Source organism: Acanthochromis polyacanthus, chromosome 13 (genome assembly GCF_021347895.1).
Source record: "Acanthochromis polyacanthus isolate Apoly-LR-REF ecotype Palm Island chromosome 13, KAUST_Apoly_ChrSc, whole genome shotgun sequence".
Taxonomy (NCBI): domain Eukaryota; kingdom Metazoa; phylum Chordata; class Actinopteri; family Pomacentridae; genus Acanthochromis; species Acanthochromis polyacanthus.
In genome coordinates, this window is record NC_067125.1 from 29736878 (window position 1) to 29756063 (window position 19186).

The following is a 19186-nucleotide window of genomic DNA, read 5'->3' on the forward strand; positions in this document are numbered from 1 at the left end:
ATGTGAGAAAGCCTACCAGCATGCCAGAATTCTATTTCTGACTGCCATCTGTAAAATGTTTTTGCAATGTAACATGCATTTATTGTAAAAAAAATAATATAATAATGTGTACCTTGTGGTTAAAAACTCAATGAGCTTGTTAGTCTTCTCATCCATTTTACTGGAGGTCACCAGTTCTTCCATATCTTGGGAGAACTCAGGCAGGTTGTTGCTGCTTCCTCCCAGACTTAAACTGGACGAGGTGGAAGAAGAACTCAGACCAGAGTCCGGCACAGGAGATGCCTGACACTCCCGCAAGAAGTCAAAACCTCCTGAACACAACAGAGGTGCAGGTGTTTGTTCAGAAACACATTGCTGATGTTGATGATTTCATTTACCTGACTTGCAACTTGCAGCTAGAAATAGCAGTGGTTAATGTAAGTAGGAAACATGCAGTGAGCAGCATGACTTGCATTTTAACATTGCATGCAATGTGAATCTAATTAGCCTTGCCTACTTACTGAGTATACTTAATGTGATGAAACTGTCAAACTTAACTACTAAGCTGCTGCACATCTAATCTTATTGTTGCTTATGAAAAACAGATTCTTCCTGCAAGACACGACACGTTACACACAAATTCAATAAACACGTAAGGGAAGACACTGCAAAGTATGTTTTCTTTGGATTTCAGAGGCAGTGTTGTTATTGTTGGGTGTCGTCATTGTTTAAAAAGTCACTATTTCTGTCATACAAATTTCACCTGATTGGTAAAATGGACAAATAACATTCTGGATATTTTCAAATGTCTAGACATTTGCAAAACAGTTTATCAGCTGGGGGAGGAGGGAAGCTGAAGCAGCCTATCCAGGCCTGAGCAGATGGTCCCAATTTGGGCAAGAGGATAAAAATAGCAGAATGGAATGCTTTAATCAAGACCTTTGATGTCCTCTGTTATTGCTTTTGGCACAGCGTCCAAATATTTTCTCCCCAGATAAGAAACTTATCTATTGTCTGAAAGGAATGCTAGCCATCCCCTCCTGATGTTCAAGTTTTCATTAGTCCAAGAAGAGCCACGTGTCAAACGCCAAGCTGCTATGTCAACATTTTAGTAAAGTGTGATCATATTTGCAGCTCAGAAAACTCACACGTCACTGTTAGTAAAGGATTATGTGTTTTTACCTGAAGGTAAACAGTCTGGCTGTAGGCTCGGTTTGCAGGTGAGAGTCTTGGTACAGTTGATCTCACGAGTCTGCAGTAAGACTGAAGCGATGGCCTGGAAGTTGTTGTTGCAGGACAACGTGATGAGCAGGTGGAGGAGAAGACGTTTGCTGTGCTCGAACACCTCTGGACGATAGTGATCCATGCCTGAAGTAAAAAAACATGATCAGACCAGGTAGTCTCTTTCACTGCAATGTCACTAATTATTATTTCAGTTATCTGCAGTCAAATATGCAGTACATCATGACATTTACGCTGTTTATATTATGGCTGCTATAAGGATGAGTGAATTTACCTAAAAACAAGGCATGCAGCAGTAAAGGCAGGTGCATGGTCCAGTCCTCCCTCACACTGTGGTCCACCACCATCTCTGTCATGAAGATGACTGCTATATTACACCTATAACGAGCAAAAGCACACAATGTAAAGCCTCTCAATTCAATGAAAAACACTTTAAATCAAAATTAACTGTGGCAGAGTATTAAAAGCTAAAGAATAATCCCATCGCTGGTCTCAAGCACTCCTTAAAATTGTTCTGAATTTACAGAGTGAGCACATTTTGCAGTCTAACCTGTGCAGTGGTCCTCTGGGAGTGATGGTCTCTGGTAAAAAGTCCACCAGTGGAGCCCAGCATCCTCCATTCAGAGGCATGGGCAGAGGATGGGGCTGGTTGGTCTCGATAACCATCATTAACCAATCAGCATAGGGGGGCAAAGGTTCACCTAGATGGTAACACAATATCGTAATATGTTTGCATTAATCCCAGCTTAGACATGTATTGAAATTAATTTGTGGTTTCTCCATTGCAGGATATGAGTGGCATGAAGGCAAATGACACAGAGGAGAAATGCTTTTGAGATTCTAAACCTCAAAATCTTAAAGTGCGTTCGACAGGCAAGATCATTGCCTGTCGAAACATAACCACATCTAAGCTTAAAATCATGATGTTTCATCAAAATTCCTCGACCCATTTAGAATTTTTTTTAAAAATAAAGCAATTAGATTTATCAGATTTGGTTAAAAAAAAAAACAAACAAAAAAAACAACAACTCTGCATTCCTTTGCTCAACCGTGAAAATGTGAGTGACTCAACTGAGACCTGCAGTCAAATGACATTCAGGGACTTTTCAGTTGAACTGGGCTGAACTGTAGGCAGTGCTTACACAGAATTTCTTTTTAAAAAAAACAATTTATTGCATTTAAACTTTGTCATATTGCAAAGAAACACATTTTTGAGTTTCCTCTACTTCTGTCCATGGTTGTCCATAGAGGTGAAGAACTCCCAATAAAACATCACCAAAGTTTTAAAGCAGAGCTATCTAAAGGACATTCCAGGATACTTTATATCTTCAGGTGATTCTTATTCACACTAGTATGCAGAACTAATTCAGCCCAAGACTGCGGAACAAAGCAGTTTTTGGGTCACTGGCTGCAGTGCTGGGGCCCTGGGCTCCACTACTTGTATTTGAGTGCCAGTTCTCACAGAAGCTCTATAAAAGCCCCAGGCTGCTCTGCAGTGCTCATGCATTATCAATGACGCCATGCCGCTTACCATTTACCCTCCAACACAGCCTGTGTATCCCACACACATCAAACCACAACAACCACACTTTTTCATGCAGTGTTTGAAACAGAAAAACACTCACCTTTATCTTCATCATAAGATCCGCCTGAACTGTTACTGTAGCGTGATTCCAGACGGTTGTGTGCTCTTATTATGTGACTAAGCCTGAGGTCAGAAAAAACAACATTAGAATGTGTCTTGCTAATGCTATACTTCACTGAATCACAAGACTTAAGAGGTCACTGATGACTGTACCTCTCTTCATTCTCCTTCACAATCTTGGTATCATCTGTGTCAGCAAAGCTTTCCTGGCCTGCAATAACAGTATTGCTGCTCGATGTGGTGCCTAGAAATGAAACAAAACCGTGCTCATGTTTTATAGTATGTTCACAAAAAGTCTGGTTTTCTGTGGTTGACCACGAAGCAGTTCCATTGAAACAGTTGGGATTTCAAGGTTAGATGATTTTTTCTATTAATGAATACACAATTTCAATAGGTGTCCGTTCTGTTCAGAGAGAGCGTGTGCTTTAAAAGATGTACCTGAAGCTGCTGCAGAGGCTTTGCTGGTGGCAGTGAAGCGATAGAAAGGAGGGCTGTCACAGTGCTGCACCACAGGGTTTACTGGATCCATCTGTTGTAGCTCAAATATCAGCTCCTCCATGGTTTGCATGGTGTTGTTTCGGCACAGATAGATCACCACCTTCTTGATCTAAATAAATACACCACAGAGTAGCCATGAGAAACTGCAACGATTAAAAAAAAAGAGCTACATAGCATTTTCCGGCAAGACCTAAATGTCTTACATATGGGAGGAGGGTGGTGTCACTGCTAACACCACACAAGCTGATGACAAACTGCAGTGTGGTTCTGAGATTGTTGCTCCACTTCTCGTTGCCGACTAAAGCGTTCCAGGCATTTTCCATCTCTGGTCCAGGTAGATCATCTCCATACTGGTAAGAGTAGGTAATAAAAAAACACCATGTTAGCTGCACTGACCGCAGATTACCTGTTAATCTTTTCTTCAGACCACCTCAACATGACGTTACCTTAGCGGTCATGAACATAAGGTTATTGAGAACCATAGATGTAGCTTGTAAGGAGCCCCAGCCGGTGCCTTTGAGCAGGTGTGATGAACTTGTGTTGGTTAACTGGGTGGAAGCATCATAAGCTGTGGTGCAAGGTGTGTAGACTGGGAGCAGAAGGCCACTGTCCACCAGCTCTATGTTACCAAGCCAAGGCAGGAGGTAGGTCAGCATGATCTGCCTCCCATTGGGATGAGTGGTGGGGAACCTCTGGCTAACCTCTGGAAAAATGCAGAATGAAGGCAACACTAACATCAGAATAACATCAGTGGCAACTGCGGTGGGTATATTCTATAAGGAAATCAAACACATAATGTATACTCAGTTTTACCATAATGAGCAGTTTGATCCTGATTCGCATATGAATTAAACTTAAACAGGGGGTGTCTCTTAGTGAAATTAAACTCTCTGTGGTTTGTGGAAGTGTCCATAAATACAGTAAGTGTCTGGTTTCTTCGGAAGATGACTGAGCAGCATTTAGTGGCAAACCAGGAGAAGATGACAAGCTGACAGAGTATTACGACAGGCAGGAAATCTGAAATACATAGAATACAGTTGGCTAACGCTGCTGTAGTCACACATACAACACAAACAGCCACCTGAGAATAGAGGTAGCGTGAGTTCGGGGTACATCCTGGCCAGCTGGCTGGAGAGCTGAGGCAGAGAGACGGTGTATAGAGATGGCAGTGGACCATGGGTGCCATAGAGGATGCTGTTTGGCTTCTGTTCTGCAATCTTCTTAGAGTATACAAACAACTTCGCTTCAAGAATCTGTTCAATGAAAGAGTAAAAATGTGTCAACTGGACTGCTGAGACACTAAACTACACAGCAGCACAACAGACTATGGTTCCATTTCTCACCTGCATTAGCTGCATTGAAATCTCATAGATTTCTCTGTTGGTGTCTGACGCCTTAAAGAGCACCAGATTCAGCAGCGTCACTATGTCACATGGGTAGCTTTTGCTGGTAAAGAAAAAGAGAGAAAGTACACTATGAAGTAAAGCTTCAACACAAGAAAGTGAGTGTTTCATGTGATCCTTGGGTTAATTCTTGCTGAGCTTAAGCGAGAGTTGAAGAGGTGAATTTCTTGTGAATAATGAGCCCTTTAATAGGATTAGCTGAGGTGACACTTAGAGGCTTTGCCAGTTTCCTCACTAGGATAAGAAATGTGTATTATCAAGAGTATGTGGTAGCTAATGTAATTAGGGAAAACGGTGATTAACTTCACCTCATTAAAAAGACTTAAAATAAACACAAGATTGTCCAACACAAATGGAAAGAAAGGAAGATTGGAGTATAACTGCCCCTGATATAAATTAGGTGTGCAGACAGCTGAGTTTAGCTTGTTGTGAGATTATCTACCTGCTGCCACAGACTGTAGCGATGGCTTTGAAGCAGCCTGAGGCGAGCTGGTAGGAGCCTGTGTAGCAGCGATCCACAGCCCAGTTGAACAGGTTCACCTGGTCAGCATTGAGCTCCAGGAGGAGGATGACGACTTCACAGCCGAGCTGATGGACCTGAGACGAAACACGAACAATCTCATATTTCATTTATTTTTTCTTGTTTCTTTTTTCAGTGATTACCTGATGTTTCTGCTGTTTCTTTTTTGAATGACTGAATTTTCTGAATTGGCATTTCAAACCCACTGACATGCAATATTTGCAAAAACACAAAAATTCCACCATTTAACAAAGCTGGAAACTTTAAAAGCAGAGCAATTCATTAGGATTCTTTCTGACGGTTGTTGAAGTGCTCATCTGTGATTTCCCACTCAATCAGGAAACTTAAAAAAATCTACTTTAAGTTTTGACATTTCATTAAAATCACATTATTCTACATGGCTCATTTTAAAATGACCAAAAATAACCTGTTTAGACAAACAAGACTCTGTAGAAAAAAACAAAAAAATACCGGGCTTTGCAAAAGTTCTGTTACACGGTTTCATGATCTTTAGAGACGTTTACATGTCGGAGTGAAAAATTCCATGAAACAAACTGAAAGTTCTACCTTATAGGCAGGTGTCCTGAATACAGTTTTTTTCTCTGGTGAAGTTGTATCAAGATGGAAGTCAAAAGAGTTGAGATATCTGCTCTCCTTCATGCTGGCCACAACAAGTCTGACAGAGCCAAGCAGCTGAACATCAGCCGGATGACCGTCCACAGAGTCGCGGAGAGGCTCAAGAATGGTGAAGATCTTTCAGTGATCTTTCAAGAATGGTGAAGACCTGAAAGATCTTCACCATTCTTTAGCCTCTCCGCGACTCTGTGGACGGTCATCCGGCTGATGTTCAGCACAAAGGAGAGCAGATATCTCAACTCTTTTGACTTCCATCTTGATACAACTTCACCGGAGAAAAAAATTTGTATCAAGGACACCTGCCTATAAGGTAGAACTTTCAGTTTGTTTAATGGAATTTTTCACTCCGACATGTAAACGTCTCTAAAGATCACGAAACCGAGTGTAACAGAACTTTTGCAAAGCCCGGAAAATATAAAAATTCTGTGCTCTTTGTAACAACAGGAAGCCATTAGTGACTCAGCTGAGATAAACACTCACACGACAAAAGCACTTTTTGGCTCAACAGCAGACTGTATTAAAACAGAGCAAGCTGTAAAAAATCTATAGTTTTTAAAAGTCATCATTTGTTCCACTATGGGTAATACTTGCTCTTGGGAAAACATTGATTCCAGTTTTTTTCAATTCCTGTAAATTAAATTTTCAAAGAAATTTACCTTTTGTTGCATTCTTTTAAAGATTTGTGAAATTCTAGCATTGTTTAACCACACAAAAGACATTTTGAGGTCTCTCTACTTCTGGCCATGGTTGTTCCGTCTTCATAGAGCTGCAGGACTTTACATTGCCATGAAAAATGAGCTCACAGTAAGCAAAAATCTAACAGTAACAAAGAATGCCCAGAAACTGCTTGGCCATCAGAGAGTTAAACATTCAGTGTAAAGTGATTCCAGTAGCTCTACTTCTGTCATATCACAGAGTAGATAAATTACATTTTGTGGTAAGCTGCCCAATAAATACTACACCTTAAATCATGTAATGGGCTTTTCAAAGGAAGAAACAAAAGAAAAAATAAACATGCAGCTGCTTTATCTTGTATCACAGTAAACTGGAATAAAGATAGTATCACACAAGTTTATTTTGAAACAAAACTCTCCCTTCAGTGGCTGCCAGCAGCAAGATAATGGTAAGCAGTTGGCAAAGAATTACGCTGTGCCTGTATAAAGCAGGCTTGAGCAAGCTATCAGATGAGCTTCCTGGGTCAGCTCTTTGTTTAACTGCACCACAGTGGTGAAGTATTGGCTACATACCCGCTGATCCTGGCAGGCCAGTATGTTATCCAGCCACTTATAGAGGTATCCGTCTGGAGAGAGGCCAACGTTATCAAACACAGGCCCACAGCACAGCACAGCCGACATGGCCTGGAACAACAGACATCAGTCAAGAATGCTCACATGTTAATGGTTTTAATAGCTGTTACACTTTTGGCCTCATCTTACACTGCCAAAATAGCTGCACATTTCCATCCAATGTCAACACAACACTGGACAAGAAAGGGTGAATAGTTCCAAAAGTTTTCAGCCTCGGTGATCTAGCAATGATCCTAACAGCTGGGTTGTTCTGTTAAACTGAAGAAGGGTGTATTCACCTTCAGGGCACAGTATTGATATCTTGTGATCTGGTGGTTCCTGTCACTGTAGCGGTCCAGAGGGGTGAACATGATGCTGAACGGGCCGGCCCACTGGCTGAAGAGGATGAAGAGGTGATGCCGCAGGCTCTGCTGTGGAAACAGGAAGCGCCTGTGGTGCACTGAGGAGGGAAAAAAGGCTCATTAAGAAAGTGTGGAGTCACCTAAAATATACAGGCAATCTTAAACTTTTAATTCACGACTAAAAGTGCACTCCTCAATGTGATAACAAGATGTTGATGTCCCTCGACAGACCATTAGCCGTTCAGTAGGGACTTGTGAATGCGTGGTAACCCATGAGTCATCACCTGCCCTTGCCTGCTGTGTCCTTAAGTTGTTCTATTTTTGGATCACCTCCCCCTGGACTACATCCAAAGCAAGATCAATGTCAAGAGTCTGGTACTCTGTGTGCTGTGCTAGCTCCAGCCAAATTGAAGCCTCTTATAAAATTCACAGTTCGCAAGAATCACAAATAGACAGAGGGATTGTAGTAGGCCAGTTTGCAGGCTGTATTCGGAAATTTGTCCGTCTGTGCGGTAACTGGTTGGAGAAAAAAGGACTCTAAAGTTGAGCCGTAGGAATACCTGGTACACATTGGATGAGGTTGGCCACCATGGCGCTGAAGTGAGCTCGGATGTCCTTGAGGATCTCTGCATCTTTGTCATTCTCAGCTTCCAGAAGCATCCGGGTTAGATCCACATACTCCAGGAACAGAGCGCCCAGGGCGAGGGTGTCACGTTCCAGAGCTCCGTTTGTACTGCGGGATCACAGAGAAAACACAGAGATGCCCAGTCAAGACAAACCACAAGCCAAATAGTATGCAACAATTATTTCTTAATTTCTAGTTAAACATCTGTTAAAACCCAATTACAAAGTTAATTACAAAGGTGTTTAATTAACCCCAGAACTTTGCACTGAAATTTTGAAAACTGCTGGTGGGTTTTAATGGCATCTTATATTTTTTTAAAAAGTTACAATTACACCATTTATCAAACCCTTTTCTGAAAACAGGAAGAATTGGCAGTCACTTTTCTGATTGTCCATGAACTACTCATCTGTGATGTCAGTTCGATCAAAAAATGTAACCAAATCTAAGCATGAAGTCCTGATATTTTTTGACTCTAAATGTCTGTGTTAAATATTCAGTGTACAGTAACCAAATTCAGTAAAAGTAAAAAATATTCTGTGGTCCTCAGCACAGTTATGAAGCCTTTAGTGACTCAAGTGCAGCCAACAGTCTTGTGATAAAAATGCAGTGATTTTTTGACTGAAAGGGGCTGAACCTCAGGATATACATACACAGGGCAGAGACAGATGAGACAAGTATGGAAACAAATGAGTAATGAAATATCTATATTATACACAGCTCACATTTTTCCTATACTGGTAAGACCTGTGTGCTCTTGGAATAATAATACATGTTGATTCCGATGTTTGTTTTTAAGATTTATGTAACATTAATAATCAAAGAAATGTATGACATTATATTTTTGATATACCATACATGTCACCTTAGTGTTCTCTCTACTTCTAGCCGTTGTTGTGCTGTTTTCATACAGTAGCAGGACTTCATATTGCAATGCAAAAATTAGCCCAAAGTGAGCGGACAGTTCAGCAAAAAGTCAATATTATAAATCTTGTTGACCCTTCTTAGTTGTTAAATGTGCTGGATGTGATTTCATCTATGAATTGGGCTGAAAGTGTGAATGAATGCCACACTTACCTGTCGCTGATGACACCTGCATCAGCCAGCAGCTCAAAGATCCGCAGCAGCTGAAGTCTCAGCAGGTCTCGCCGCTCTCGCCGCTTCTTGTTCTGCAAAATATCAAATCCTTAAATGACGAATAAGCCCTGGAGGCTGTAGTAGTAATCCTCATTTACTGACTGATTTTCTGAAACACAGCAGCTCTCTGATACAATGGTGTATGATGTAGTCCATTCTAGTCACTCTAATCTTTCTGCTTATATCATGCATTGTGCAGCAAATGAGACCAACAAACCTCAGGTCTTCTTTCTAATGCCTCCTTCATTAAGGGGTGTAACTCTTCCACAAGTTCCCTGTGTGCACACATTGAAAAAATAAATTGTAAAGCGTTTCATCAAACAATATTTGGCTCCATGAGCAAAGTTAAACCGAGCTGCAACTATTTTTTAAAATATTTTTTCAAGGAAATAGATTAAAGTGTAAAATCTGTTTTCTAGGAAACAACTGTAAAAAGGCAACCAGGCAGCAATCCAGTATAATCCGCTGTCCATGTCCACTTTAAATCCACATAAATACAGGTCAACATAGGCTTTAATTACAGAGAAAATAATGGACTGCGCTCTAACTGCCATTTCAATGGTTTCAGTCTCGCTAAAAGAGGCAAAAGCAAAACAGCAGCTTAAATCAGAAGCACTAAACTGTTGCAGTTCTTAAATACACCTACAACCATAACAATTAGTACATTTTGATAAATGGAAATTAGGTGAAAGATCTCTAGATTAAGACTATAGAAGGACTCGGAGGGGAAGATCTGAAAGACAGTTCTTTGATATACCTGAATATGAGCGAATTGGTGCGACCGAAGCCCAGAACTAATGACTCTGTCAACTCAATGCTCTCTGCCCTCATCAGTGGAACCAACTGCTTCAGAAGCCAAGCCACAGATGGGCTGCCGATAACCTGAAACATCAAACAGCGACGGTTCAGTCAGACAAATAAAACCTCTCACACTGCTTGAACACCACTAATTACTCAGGGCTGCGTTGAGATAAGTGTCTGCACAGTTAAGAATATATTGGCTTCCTGCTCCATTCATGTGAATTGGCTGCTGTGTAATTTGATGCTTTGAGTTTGAATGTCAACAAGCTCAGTGTGAACACCTGATCCTGGATAGACAAAGCACTGAGGGAATTAATAAGGCCAGAGGATGGGGGACGCAGCTACCTTGTTATCGTAGCTGACACCGCTGTCAGGCGTAGGAGCTGTGATCTCAGGTGTCGACGCTCTCAGATGGCCGGGGCTCATGATACTGGGCTTGGCTACCCCAAAGCAAAGGATCAGGTAGTTCCTCCACAGGGTTACGTAATTATCGCCACTGCCAGAGGTGCTGGTTTTCTTCGCGTACACTGGGTTGCTGGAGAATTGCATAAAAAGGAAATATTATTAGATCCTTATTTTTATCTCAGTTTTATGCTCAATGGGAAACTGGTATCAGGTGGTCATTCTGAAAACAGGAACACCAAATAGGGAAGTAAGAAAACAGAAAAGAGAAGAAGTGTTTTATTATCCGTCTTTAACACATTCACTGCAAAAACTCAAAATCTTACCAAGTCTATTTGTCTTATTTTTAGTCAAAATGTCTCATCCCACTTGATTTAAGATAAATTCACTTAACAAGTAACATTTCAGCAAGATGGAGGGATATCTTGTCAAGTCAAACAATCTTGAAATGATCTTCTTTTAACCCTCGTGTCGTCCTGCGGGTCACATTGACCCGTTGTACAGTTTGAAAATGTGAAAAAAAATATACTTTCACAGTCAAAACTTTCACATTTTCAACATTTTTTGGGAAATTTTTTAACATATTAGAACGGAGAAAAAGAGATGTTGAATCTGAATGTTCTAAATATCATATCTTATTTCCAGAAATCTTACCAAGCCATTTTTCACTTGTTCTATTGGCAGATTTTTTTTATTTATTTCAAGGTAAAAGTTCCTTGAAATAAGTTTTTCCTCTAGTTTTGAGAGGGGCTTGTTTTCCAGTGTTGCCACGTTTGAGTCGACTTACTTTTGGTCGACCAGCGGCATCAGCATCTGCATTCGAGTGAAGACGTACGGCCAGGCGTAGCTGAGGGCTGTGGGGCAGTGTTTAGGCAGGTTTTCCTGTCGGAGGAGGCTGTACACGCACAGCACCCAGGGGTCCTTCACAGACTGGGCAAAGATCCACACATGCGATGGGCTCCTAATGTCATAATGACTGTTGACAAGCAGCGCATTCCACTCCACAAGCCACTGGAGGTCCACATGGTGACCAGCTGGCAGGGCGGCCTGCAAACAAGCAGGGGTCAAAGGTCAGAGGTCATGACTGTGTTAGATATCCAACTAGAAGCTTTCGCTTAATTTCCTACGTGTAACAATAATAATTTAAACTCTATTAAGGGAAATCTCATGTCAGATTATGGCATAGTGTATTTAGAAACACATTTTTATAATGCATAGAAGGATATTTACGTTATTATCCAATCCTCAACAAATTCTCAGCCTCATGGTGATAGCCTGATGATTACGTAAATGAGAGTCATTTGGCAAACAGCTGCTCAGTTCCAGCTGTTCATTCAGGAACTAAAATGAGCTTCTCCCTCACAGTTAGCACTTCAAACAATAATTTACTGTTTAGTGTGGTTAAATTGCTTAGTGAAGCCCAATGCTGTCCTTTAAGAAATGAAAAGGACAAAGCGAAGACACAAACAACTTACTGTGTCAGAGACTGCAACACTGACAAAACTCTCCAGGATAACAGGGCTGAGCTGATCCATGATCTCTATCATCGGTTTATCATCATCCTGCAGATGGATGGATGGATGGATAGATGGATGGATGGATGGATGGATGGATGGATGGATAGATGGATAGATAAATAGATAGATAGGAAATTCAAGTTATCCAATAGCTCACAAAGATTATATTACAATAAAATAGAGTATTGAGAAGTCTAAATACAGTATAAAAATAGAAAGGATTATAAGCACACAGGAGGGCGGACCAGGATTATTGGGTTTTATTGCACAGTTAACCTGTCAGATCAGTTTTTGTTTCTTTGTTTTACCTCAGACTGTCCGATGGTCATGAAGAGACTGCGTATCTCTTTGAGTACAGCAATGGCGAGTCTGCGGGTGCTTAGCTGGCAGGAGCAAAGCAGCACGACCGCCAGGCCCTCCACAGCATGAAGCACAGTGGAGTGAGGACCTCGTTCTGCAGGGATCTTCAGGCTTGAACTGCTCTGCAACAGCTATAAAATAAACACAAAGAATAAAACAAAAGCTGATTTCATTGTTGTACTATTAAAGTGACAGGTTTGTAAACTGAATATCTATTTGTACAACAGGTATTTGTTGGCATTATCAATCAGAAAGTCATTCTCTCTTGTTAAGGGCACAAAATAACTCACTAAATAAATATAAACACTAGGTGCGTACCTCCACAGTGTGCATTTTGGTGGTGTCATAGCTCTTCCCTGGAGTAGCCAGAGTTAGTTTCCACTGTGTGAGCAGCTGCAGCAGTAATTTAAGGGACGTATCTAACAATCCCTGGTGGGTGTCTTGGACCTCACGTAGCAGGAAGTTAGTGAATCCAAACAGGACATCATCACGCCAGTCAGGGAAATCCACCAGCAGGCTCTGCAAGGAATTCTGGGCAATGAGTCGAAGCTCGTCATCCATGTGGATTGTCAATCTGAAAAGTAGGAGAAAAAAAAAAACAATGTTCACATATTGCATTATTTTTTAAGTTGTTAAACAAAAATGATCCTCTTTTAGAAGTACTACTGGAGGACACAGCTGTGGTATGTGTAACTCGGGAATAAATAACTTTATTGTCGTCTCTAAAAAACAACAAACTCTGGTAACATTTAATTCAAGATTGCCCTGGTTGGTATCTGAGAGTCTGTCAATGAGTTAGAAGCTTTTAAAACAAAATTTAATAACATTTGATTATGTCTACAGTCGATTATCTTGTCAGACAGTCAGACTGTGCAGCCTGAGCTTGGTATTTCTTAGAAATGTTTTGGACTCACCGGGAGAGCAGGTCTATGAGCTCTGGCTTGGACATCCCATCAGGCAGAATGCGAGGAATGGCCGCAACACATGTCCTAAACAAGTCGATCTTCGGCTTCCTTTCACCTCTGGAAAAGGTCAGAGTCTAATTGATTTTAATCATTCCTCCAAAGGTGTCTTTCCAGTGTGTTTAACTGTCAAGCGTAAACTGAGAAAGCATTGTGATGAATGTTATAAAGAGTTAATAAGAAAGAATGATTTAACGATGGCACTGTTAACACTACCCTGATGAGTCACCCTGGACTTCTACTAAGTAAAATGTTTTGGTAGCAAGGATGACAGCCTGCATATGCACACATACGTGATCATGTCCTCAGGCTCCTTGTTCAGCATCTGAGCGTTAGTCATCATCATGCAGCGTCCCACCTCCTTGTCCAGGTGTCTGAGGATGTTGTCAATAGCTTTCCGCACATGAAAATAATATTGTGACATACCTGGAAGAAATGAAAAAACTGTTCGAAATCCACTCTGTTGATGCTGTAATGTGAGTCTGCAAAAGCTTGACATTTCCAGCATTCCTGACCACGCTCCGTCTGCCTCACCGATGACTTTGGCCTCCTCATCTGTCAGCGTCTTGCTCAGGTACGTCTTCTTCACTCGGAGTGTGTTTCCAGAGGGCAAAGTGCAACCGGTGTTAGGCATGGGAGGCTCCCCGTCCTTCTGCTGCAGTTTGTCCGCTACGACCAGGAATGCTCTCAGACCAATATTCATTCTCTGAATGGGAAAGAAAGTTCAGATGTTAATTACCAGGGGGAAAAAAAAAAACCTTTAACCACCTGCACGAAATTACCTAGCAACAGTAGCAGTGTTGGGAGTACCATGGACATATTTGAGGGGAATTTTAGATTACTCAGGCAAAAATCTCGTTACAAAAAACTGTTCAGGGTCTCAATATAATATTAGCATAATATTACCCATGGATACGCTCTCCCAGCCAAACACAATGTTTATTTTGTTGTTGTTTTAAAAAAAAAAATTGGAAAGTGTGTTGCTGCAACAGCTGTTGTTGACTTTCTTTATACTATATATATATATATATATATATATATATATATATACCGGGCTTTGCAAAAGTTCTGTTACACTCGGTTTCGTGATCTTTAGAGACGTTTACATGTCGGAGTGAAAAATTCCATTAAACAAACTGAAAGTTCTACCTTATAGGCAGGTGTCCTTGATACAAATTTTTTTCTCCGGTGAAGTTGTATCAAGATGGAAGTCAAAAGAGTTGAGATATCTACTCTCCTTTGTGCTGAACATCAGCCGGATGACCGTCCACAGAGTTGCGGAGAGGCTCAAGAATGGTGAAGATCTTTCAGGTCTTCACCATTCTTGAAAGATCACTGAAAGATCTTCACCATTCTTGAGCCTCTCCGCGACTCTGTGGACGGTCATCCGGCTGATGTTCAGCTGCTTGGCTCTGTCAGACTTGTTGTGGCCAGCATGAAGGAGAGCAGATATCTCAACTCTTTTGACTTCCATCTTGATACAACTTCACCAGAGAAAAAAACTGTATTCAGGACACCTGCCTATAAGGTAGAACTTTCAGTTTGTTTAATGGAATTTTTCACTCCGACATGTAAACGTCTCTAAAGATCATGAAACCGTGTAACAGAACTTTTGCAAAGCCCGGTATATATATATATTGTTTGTTTTCAAAAGGTGCTATAGAAAAAGTATTACTATTAGTGTTATTGTCGTTATATTTCCAACAGTACTGCTGCTGTAAAACTGAATGCATTACTGTGACATCAAATTGTCTAGTACATACATAACTGGAATGTCCTCAGATATTTAGATCAGGTATCAATTTTGATAAGCCATGGATTATATTTTTCCAATTCAATTTAACAACAGCAACACCAGCTTTAAAATTTTACATTTACTTTCCAAGATACACATCTGTACATGGCAAGAAAGACCTTTCACATAATTTTTTTTAAACTAAGAAGGAGTTCAGGACACAAAGCAAAACTGGAAGCAAAGTATTATTACTTCAGAAAATTCCGTTTTGAGTGGGGATACATGAAATAAAGAAAAATTAAAAAACAAACAAACAAATAAATAAATAAACAAATAAACATCAGTGTGTGTCACACCATTTAAGCAAATGTTCAGCTCTTACCTCAGGATTAAGACTAAAGGCTTTTGCTGGTTTCCCAACACACAGGAGGTCAAAGATAATCTCTTTCATGGCAAAATCCAGTCTTTCCTGTAAGGAAATAAGAATATATAATGACAGTAATGTGATATATAGCATTCCATTAAAAATGATGTCTGTGGACAGTATTGTTGTGTTTACCTGTGCAATAAACTGGATGATTTTGACAAAGATATTGAGTGGCATGTCTCTTGGTACCACACTGCGGGATCCTTTGGGGAAAAGCGTCGTTACAATGGTGTTTAGACGACTGTGGAGCCAAAGAAAAGAACACATTATGAGGACACCTTGAGCAAGCTTTTAAACGTTCTGTACAGTCCCTCTATTGCTTGAAAGGAGGTTTATTTTAAGACGTGTTTATTTTTGGCCTAATTAACACATTTAAAAAGTCTGGCTGGGCCTGTCTGGGATTCCTCCAGTGTGCTGAGGCTCATAATAACTGCTGATAAACCCGTGAGCCACTGGCACAGAAAACCTGCAACACTGGACATGTATAAAGCATTCACCAAATAGCAAAATAAAATCCATAAGAAGGATGGACAGTTTAGTCTAAAGCCCCTACTGAAATTAATTTTTGCGCTCTTTCCTTAAATCCAGAAAAATATTCTCATCTATAAACTAAAATATAACATTGTATACTTTCAGCATTAGCAGTTTCTCACAGGTTTCACAAAAAATATTCATTCATGCTTACTGAAAACACTGGAGGAAAAAAAGTGCATATACAGAGAATTAAAAGATTTTTTACCCTTGTGTTGCAGTGTTGCTCTCACACTTGATTCTGATCATGTAAACCCACAGCAGTCGATACAAGGACTCCAGCGCAATACGAGCCATTTTCGGGTCTCTGCTCTGTAATAAAATCACAATTTTAAAACAAAATCAGAGACAGAACCAGCCAGAAAGTGGTATTTATTTTAGATTAGGATGCAGTAACTAAATGAGCTCATTACTGTAATCACCCTGTGCTTATACAGCTGCAATGATTACAGCTTAAAGCATTCGGTATAATAGGGCCATGTAGACAATCAAATACCAAACAACAATGTAATTTAACACACTTCTATCTGTATTTTGTGCAAAAGGGATGCGTATATGATACACACAGCTTTTTACAAATTTAAATGCCCCTCTCTGGTAAACAAAGATAGCTGTAATCTGACTTAATGTCGGTTGGTTTCCAGGTTACATTACCTTCAGATTTGAGAGGCAGTTGTTCAGGAAGATGTGCCATCTGTTAAGGAAGAACTGCTTCTGGCTGACACACAGCAGGCACGTCACCAGTGGGTAAAAAGCCTGAGTGGAGGACAGCAAATGTTTAGTTTCCAGAATAATATACTGGTTTTGTAAAGAAAAAAAGCTTCACAATGACTAAAAAATCTAAATCTTATTTCTGGAATCTGAGTGTGTCTTTTAAGTGGACAATTGGAGCAATATGAAGAATTATCTCTGAACCAAGTGCATTTTAAACCAGTTTCTGCTTTTTTATGATTTTGCTGATCTTGAATCGTTTACAAAATGCTTCCTCAGAGGAATGTAGACCTTTTTAGCAAACTGAAGTTTCATAAGAGTTGTTTTCTTTCTATATACCTATGAACTAATGTGGTGAGATGATTTATTCAAGACACGTTAAAGGGAAGGAACTCCACATATGCATATCTACTGCATGCTGCATTGCTATCGTTCTCTTTTCTGTGCTTAGCAATGGCTGCCTGTCTGCCCTCATAAATTATTTCTGCATTGTAAAATAACATTACACAAGAGTGACCTTGAGGATTCACAGAGACCACAGGCATCCAACATGCAGCTGAGGGTGTCGGAGTGAAAACAGAGACCCAACAATCAGCGTCAGTTTGTTTTCTGCTCTGCAACTAACCAGCGAGTGCTTCTTTCTGGAGGACAGGTCCAGTGTGGTGTCGTACAAGCTGTCCACAAAGTTCCTAAGGCAGGGAACGTTCACCTCATTCTTCACCGCCTAGAACAACATCACATGAGGTAGCATCAAGAGAGACAATCCTCTGCACAGTTCTTCTATTGAGATCAGTCATTACAAGAGGGAAAAAAAGGGTCTTACTGCTGCAACAGGGACCAGGATCTCAACAAAAAGGCCAGCCAAGGCGTGCTTAATGTCCTTGTCCTTGACTTCGAGAAAATAATGGGCACAATCCTGTGGAAAAGACAGCAGCAGATCACCTAATTTACACTTTGAATCTACTGTACATGTGGAAAATGTTAAGTAAGAATATAAACAAGCGATAAATAGACTTACAACGCTACTGTATGGTCAAAACTAAATGCAATCCACAAACTGCATGACAAAGCCAATGGGAAGTATAGTGAAGAGCAAAAAATCTTGACAATGTTGGGAATTTTTAAGTACGTAATAGTTTTAAAACTGAAAAATCAAAAGAAGGCTAATAAACAAGAAAAGCAAAGTGATTGGGAATGTGTAGTTTATAACATTTAACCTGTATGTTGGCAGATTGTAAAGCTCATTTCTAACAAATTCAAAATACTGAAAGATGATTCAGTTCCTGAAGTCTGTTGTACCTGCATGAACTGAAAAGAGGCTTCAAAGTCCTCAACGGGATACATCTTAATTCGGAAGAACTTGACCCCCATGATGAGGCTAATGGTGCTCTGCACTACATATGGACTCTGCTCTTTCTGCCGCAGCTCCTTCAGCTCAGTCATAAACTTCTTCTTCACAGCAGGAAACCTGAGAATAAAACAACTCATTGAGATTCTATATAAAGACACGCATTCACAGCTCAGTCACACGAATCCCAAATCAGCACTTCCACAAAAAAGTAAGAACTCAGAGCAGTGACTCAGGGAGAATACAGTTACAATATTCAGGGAGTGCGTCTGACAAAAATATCACCCCCTTGTCTCCAGGCTTTACGACCGCGAGTCTGCGCCCCAAGATGAACTCCTTCTTGAGCACCTGATCCTTTGCCCAAATTGAAGCAGAGATGGGATTCTTCAGCTGGTCTAAATTTAGACATTAATTCATCATGGGAGCTTATAAGAGCGTTTCTTAATCTCTTCCCTGGTGACTGGTGCCGCACTTGTACGAAAGTGAATCCAGCTGTTTCTGCATCTTGGAGGAAAAACTGTTTATTATTTCAACAGACAGAGAAGTTATTTTTAAGAAACTTGCATCTCTGCATCTAATTTAAGTTTACAATAAAATTCTCTTTCTTTCTTTCTTTCTTTCTTTCTTTCTTTCTTTCTTTCTTTCTTTCTTTCTTTCTTCTTTCTTTCTTTCTTATCCTCAGAGGAAAGCAAAGATCTCTATATAAGTCCTTCAGTGAAGCATCTCTTGCAGGAAATTAAGCAGAGCGCACTTTGGAGAGGAGGTATGCAGCATGCTCACCAACCATATCTCTATTTTAAGGGATTGTTCCTTGCTGTAATGATCTCAAAACTTCAAATAAACAGACATCAATTTCCAGTCCTAGTTTGGTGTGAAGGGGACCTGTCTAAAAGTGTGTCGTCCCTACAGTACGGTCCAGCCTCCTGGACCTGGGAATGTTTTGCAGTTAGGAATGGAAACACACCAGCGAGATGTGGCATAGCACCAAACACCAGCAGAGCAGAGAATTAAGATAAGACAGCCACTAAATTAAGATGGACGAACAATAATATTCAATTACAT

At 40.4% G+C, this 19186-nt stretch overlaps 1 protein-coding gene across 5 annotated transcripts in view; it reads right to left on the bottom strand.

Moving 5' to 3' along the window:
* Positions 1 to 19186, bottom strand: part of frya (furry homolog a (Drosophila)) — a 54402-nt gene that overhangs the window by 14284 nt on the left and 20932 nt on the right. For all 5 annotated transcript variants that reach the window (XM_051957705.1, XM_051957704.1, XM_022200141.2 and 2 more), the window contains exons 8-40: positions 18076 to 18244; positions 17600 to 17692; positions 17402 to 17500; positions 16720 to 16821; positions 16274 to 16377; positions 15667 to 15775; positions 15490 to 15576; positions 13907 to 14078; positions 13666 to 13798; positions 13325 to 13432; positions 12729 to 12984; positions 12359 to 12541; positions 12009 to 12095; positions 11321 to 11580; positions 10477 to 10666; positions 10088 to 10212; positions 9548 to 9605; positions 9271 to 9362; positions 8132 to 8304; positions 7509 to 7669; positions 7171 to 7281; positions 5210 to 5364; positions 4708 to 4810; positions 4446 to 4617; positions 3811 to 4067; positions 3568 to 3714; positions 3305 to 3473; positions 3020 to 3110; positions 2847 to 2929; positions 1772 to 1922; positions 1496 to 1599; positions 1162 to 1347; positions 113 to 311 (exon numbers count right to left, since the gene is read on the bottom strand). In XM_051957705.1, the coding sequence (XP_051813665.1) occupies positions 113 to 311; positions 1162 to 1347; positions 1496 to 1599; positions 1772 to 1922; positions 2847 to 2929; positions 3020 to 3110; positions 3305 to 3473; positions 3568 to 3714; positions 3811 to 4067; positions 4446 to 4617; positions 4708 to 4810; positions 5210 to 5364; positions 7171 to 7281; positions 7509 to 7669; positions 8132 to 8304; positions 9271 to 9362; positions 9548 to 9605; positions 10088 to 10212; positions 10477 to 10666; positions 11321 to 11580; positions 12009 to 12095; positions 12359 to 12541; positions 12729 to 12984; positions 13325 to 13432; positions 13666 to 13798; positions 13907 to 14078; positions 15490 to 15576; positions 15667 to 15775; positions 16274 to 16377; positions 16720 to 16821; positions 17402 to 17500; positions 17600 to 17692; positions 18076 to 18244 (4689 nt within the window). The remainder of the gene's footprint in view (positions 1 to 112; positions 312 to 1161; positions 1348 to 1495; positions 1600 to 1771; positions 1923 to 2846; positions 2930 to 3019; positions 3111 to 3304; positions 3474 to 3567; positions 3715 to 3810; positions 4068 to 4445; positions 4618 to 4707; positions 4811 to 5209; positions 5365 to 7170; positions 7282 to 7508; positions 7670 to 8131; positions 8305 to 9270; positions 9363 to 9547; positions 9606 to 10087; positions 10213 to 10476; positions 10667 to 11320; positions 11581 to 12008; positions 12096 to 12358; positions 12542 to 12728; positions 12985 to 13324; positions 13433 to 13665; positions 13799 to 13906; positions 14079 to 15489; positions 15577 to 15666; positions 15776 to 16273; positions 16378 to 16719; positions 16822 to 17401; positions 17501 to 17599; positions 17693 to 18075; positions 18245 to 19186) is intronic.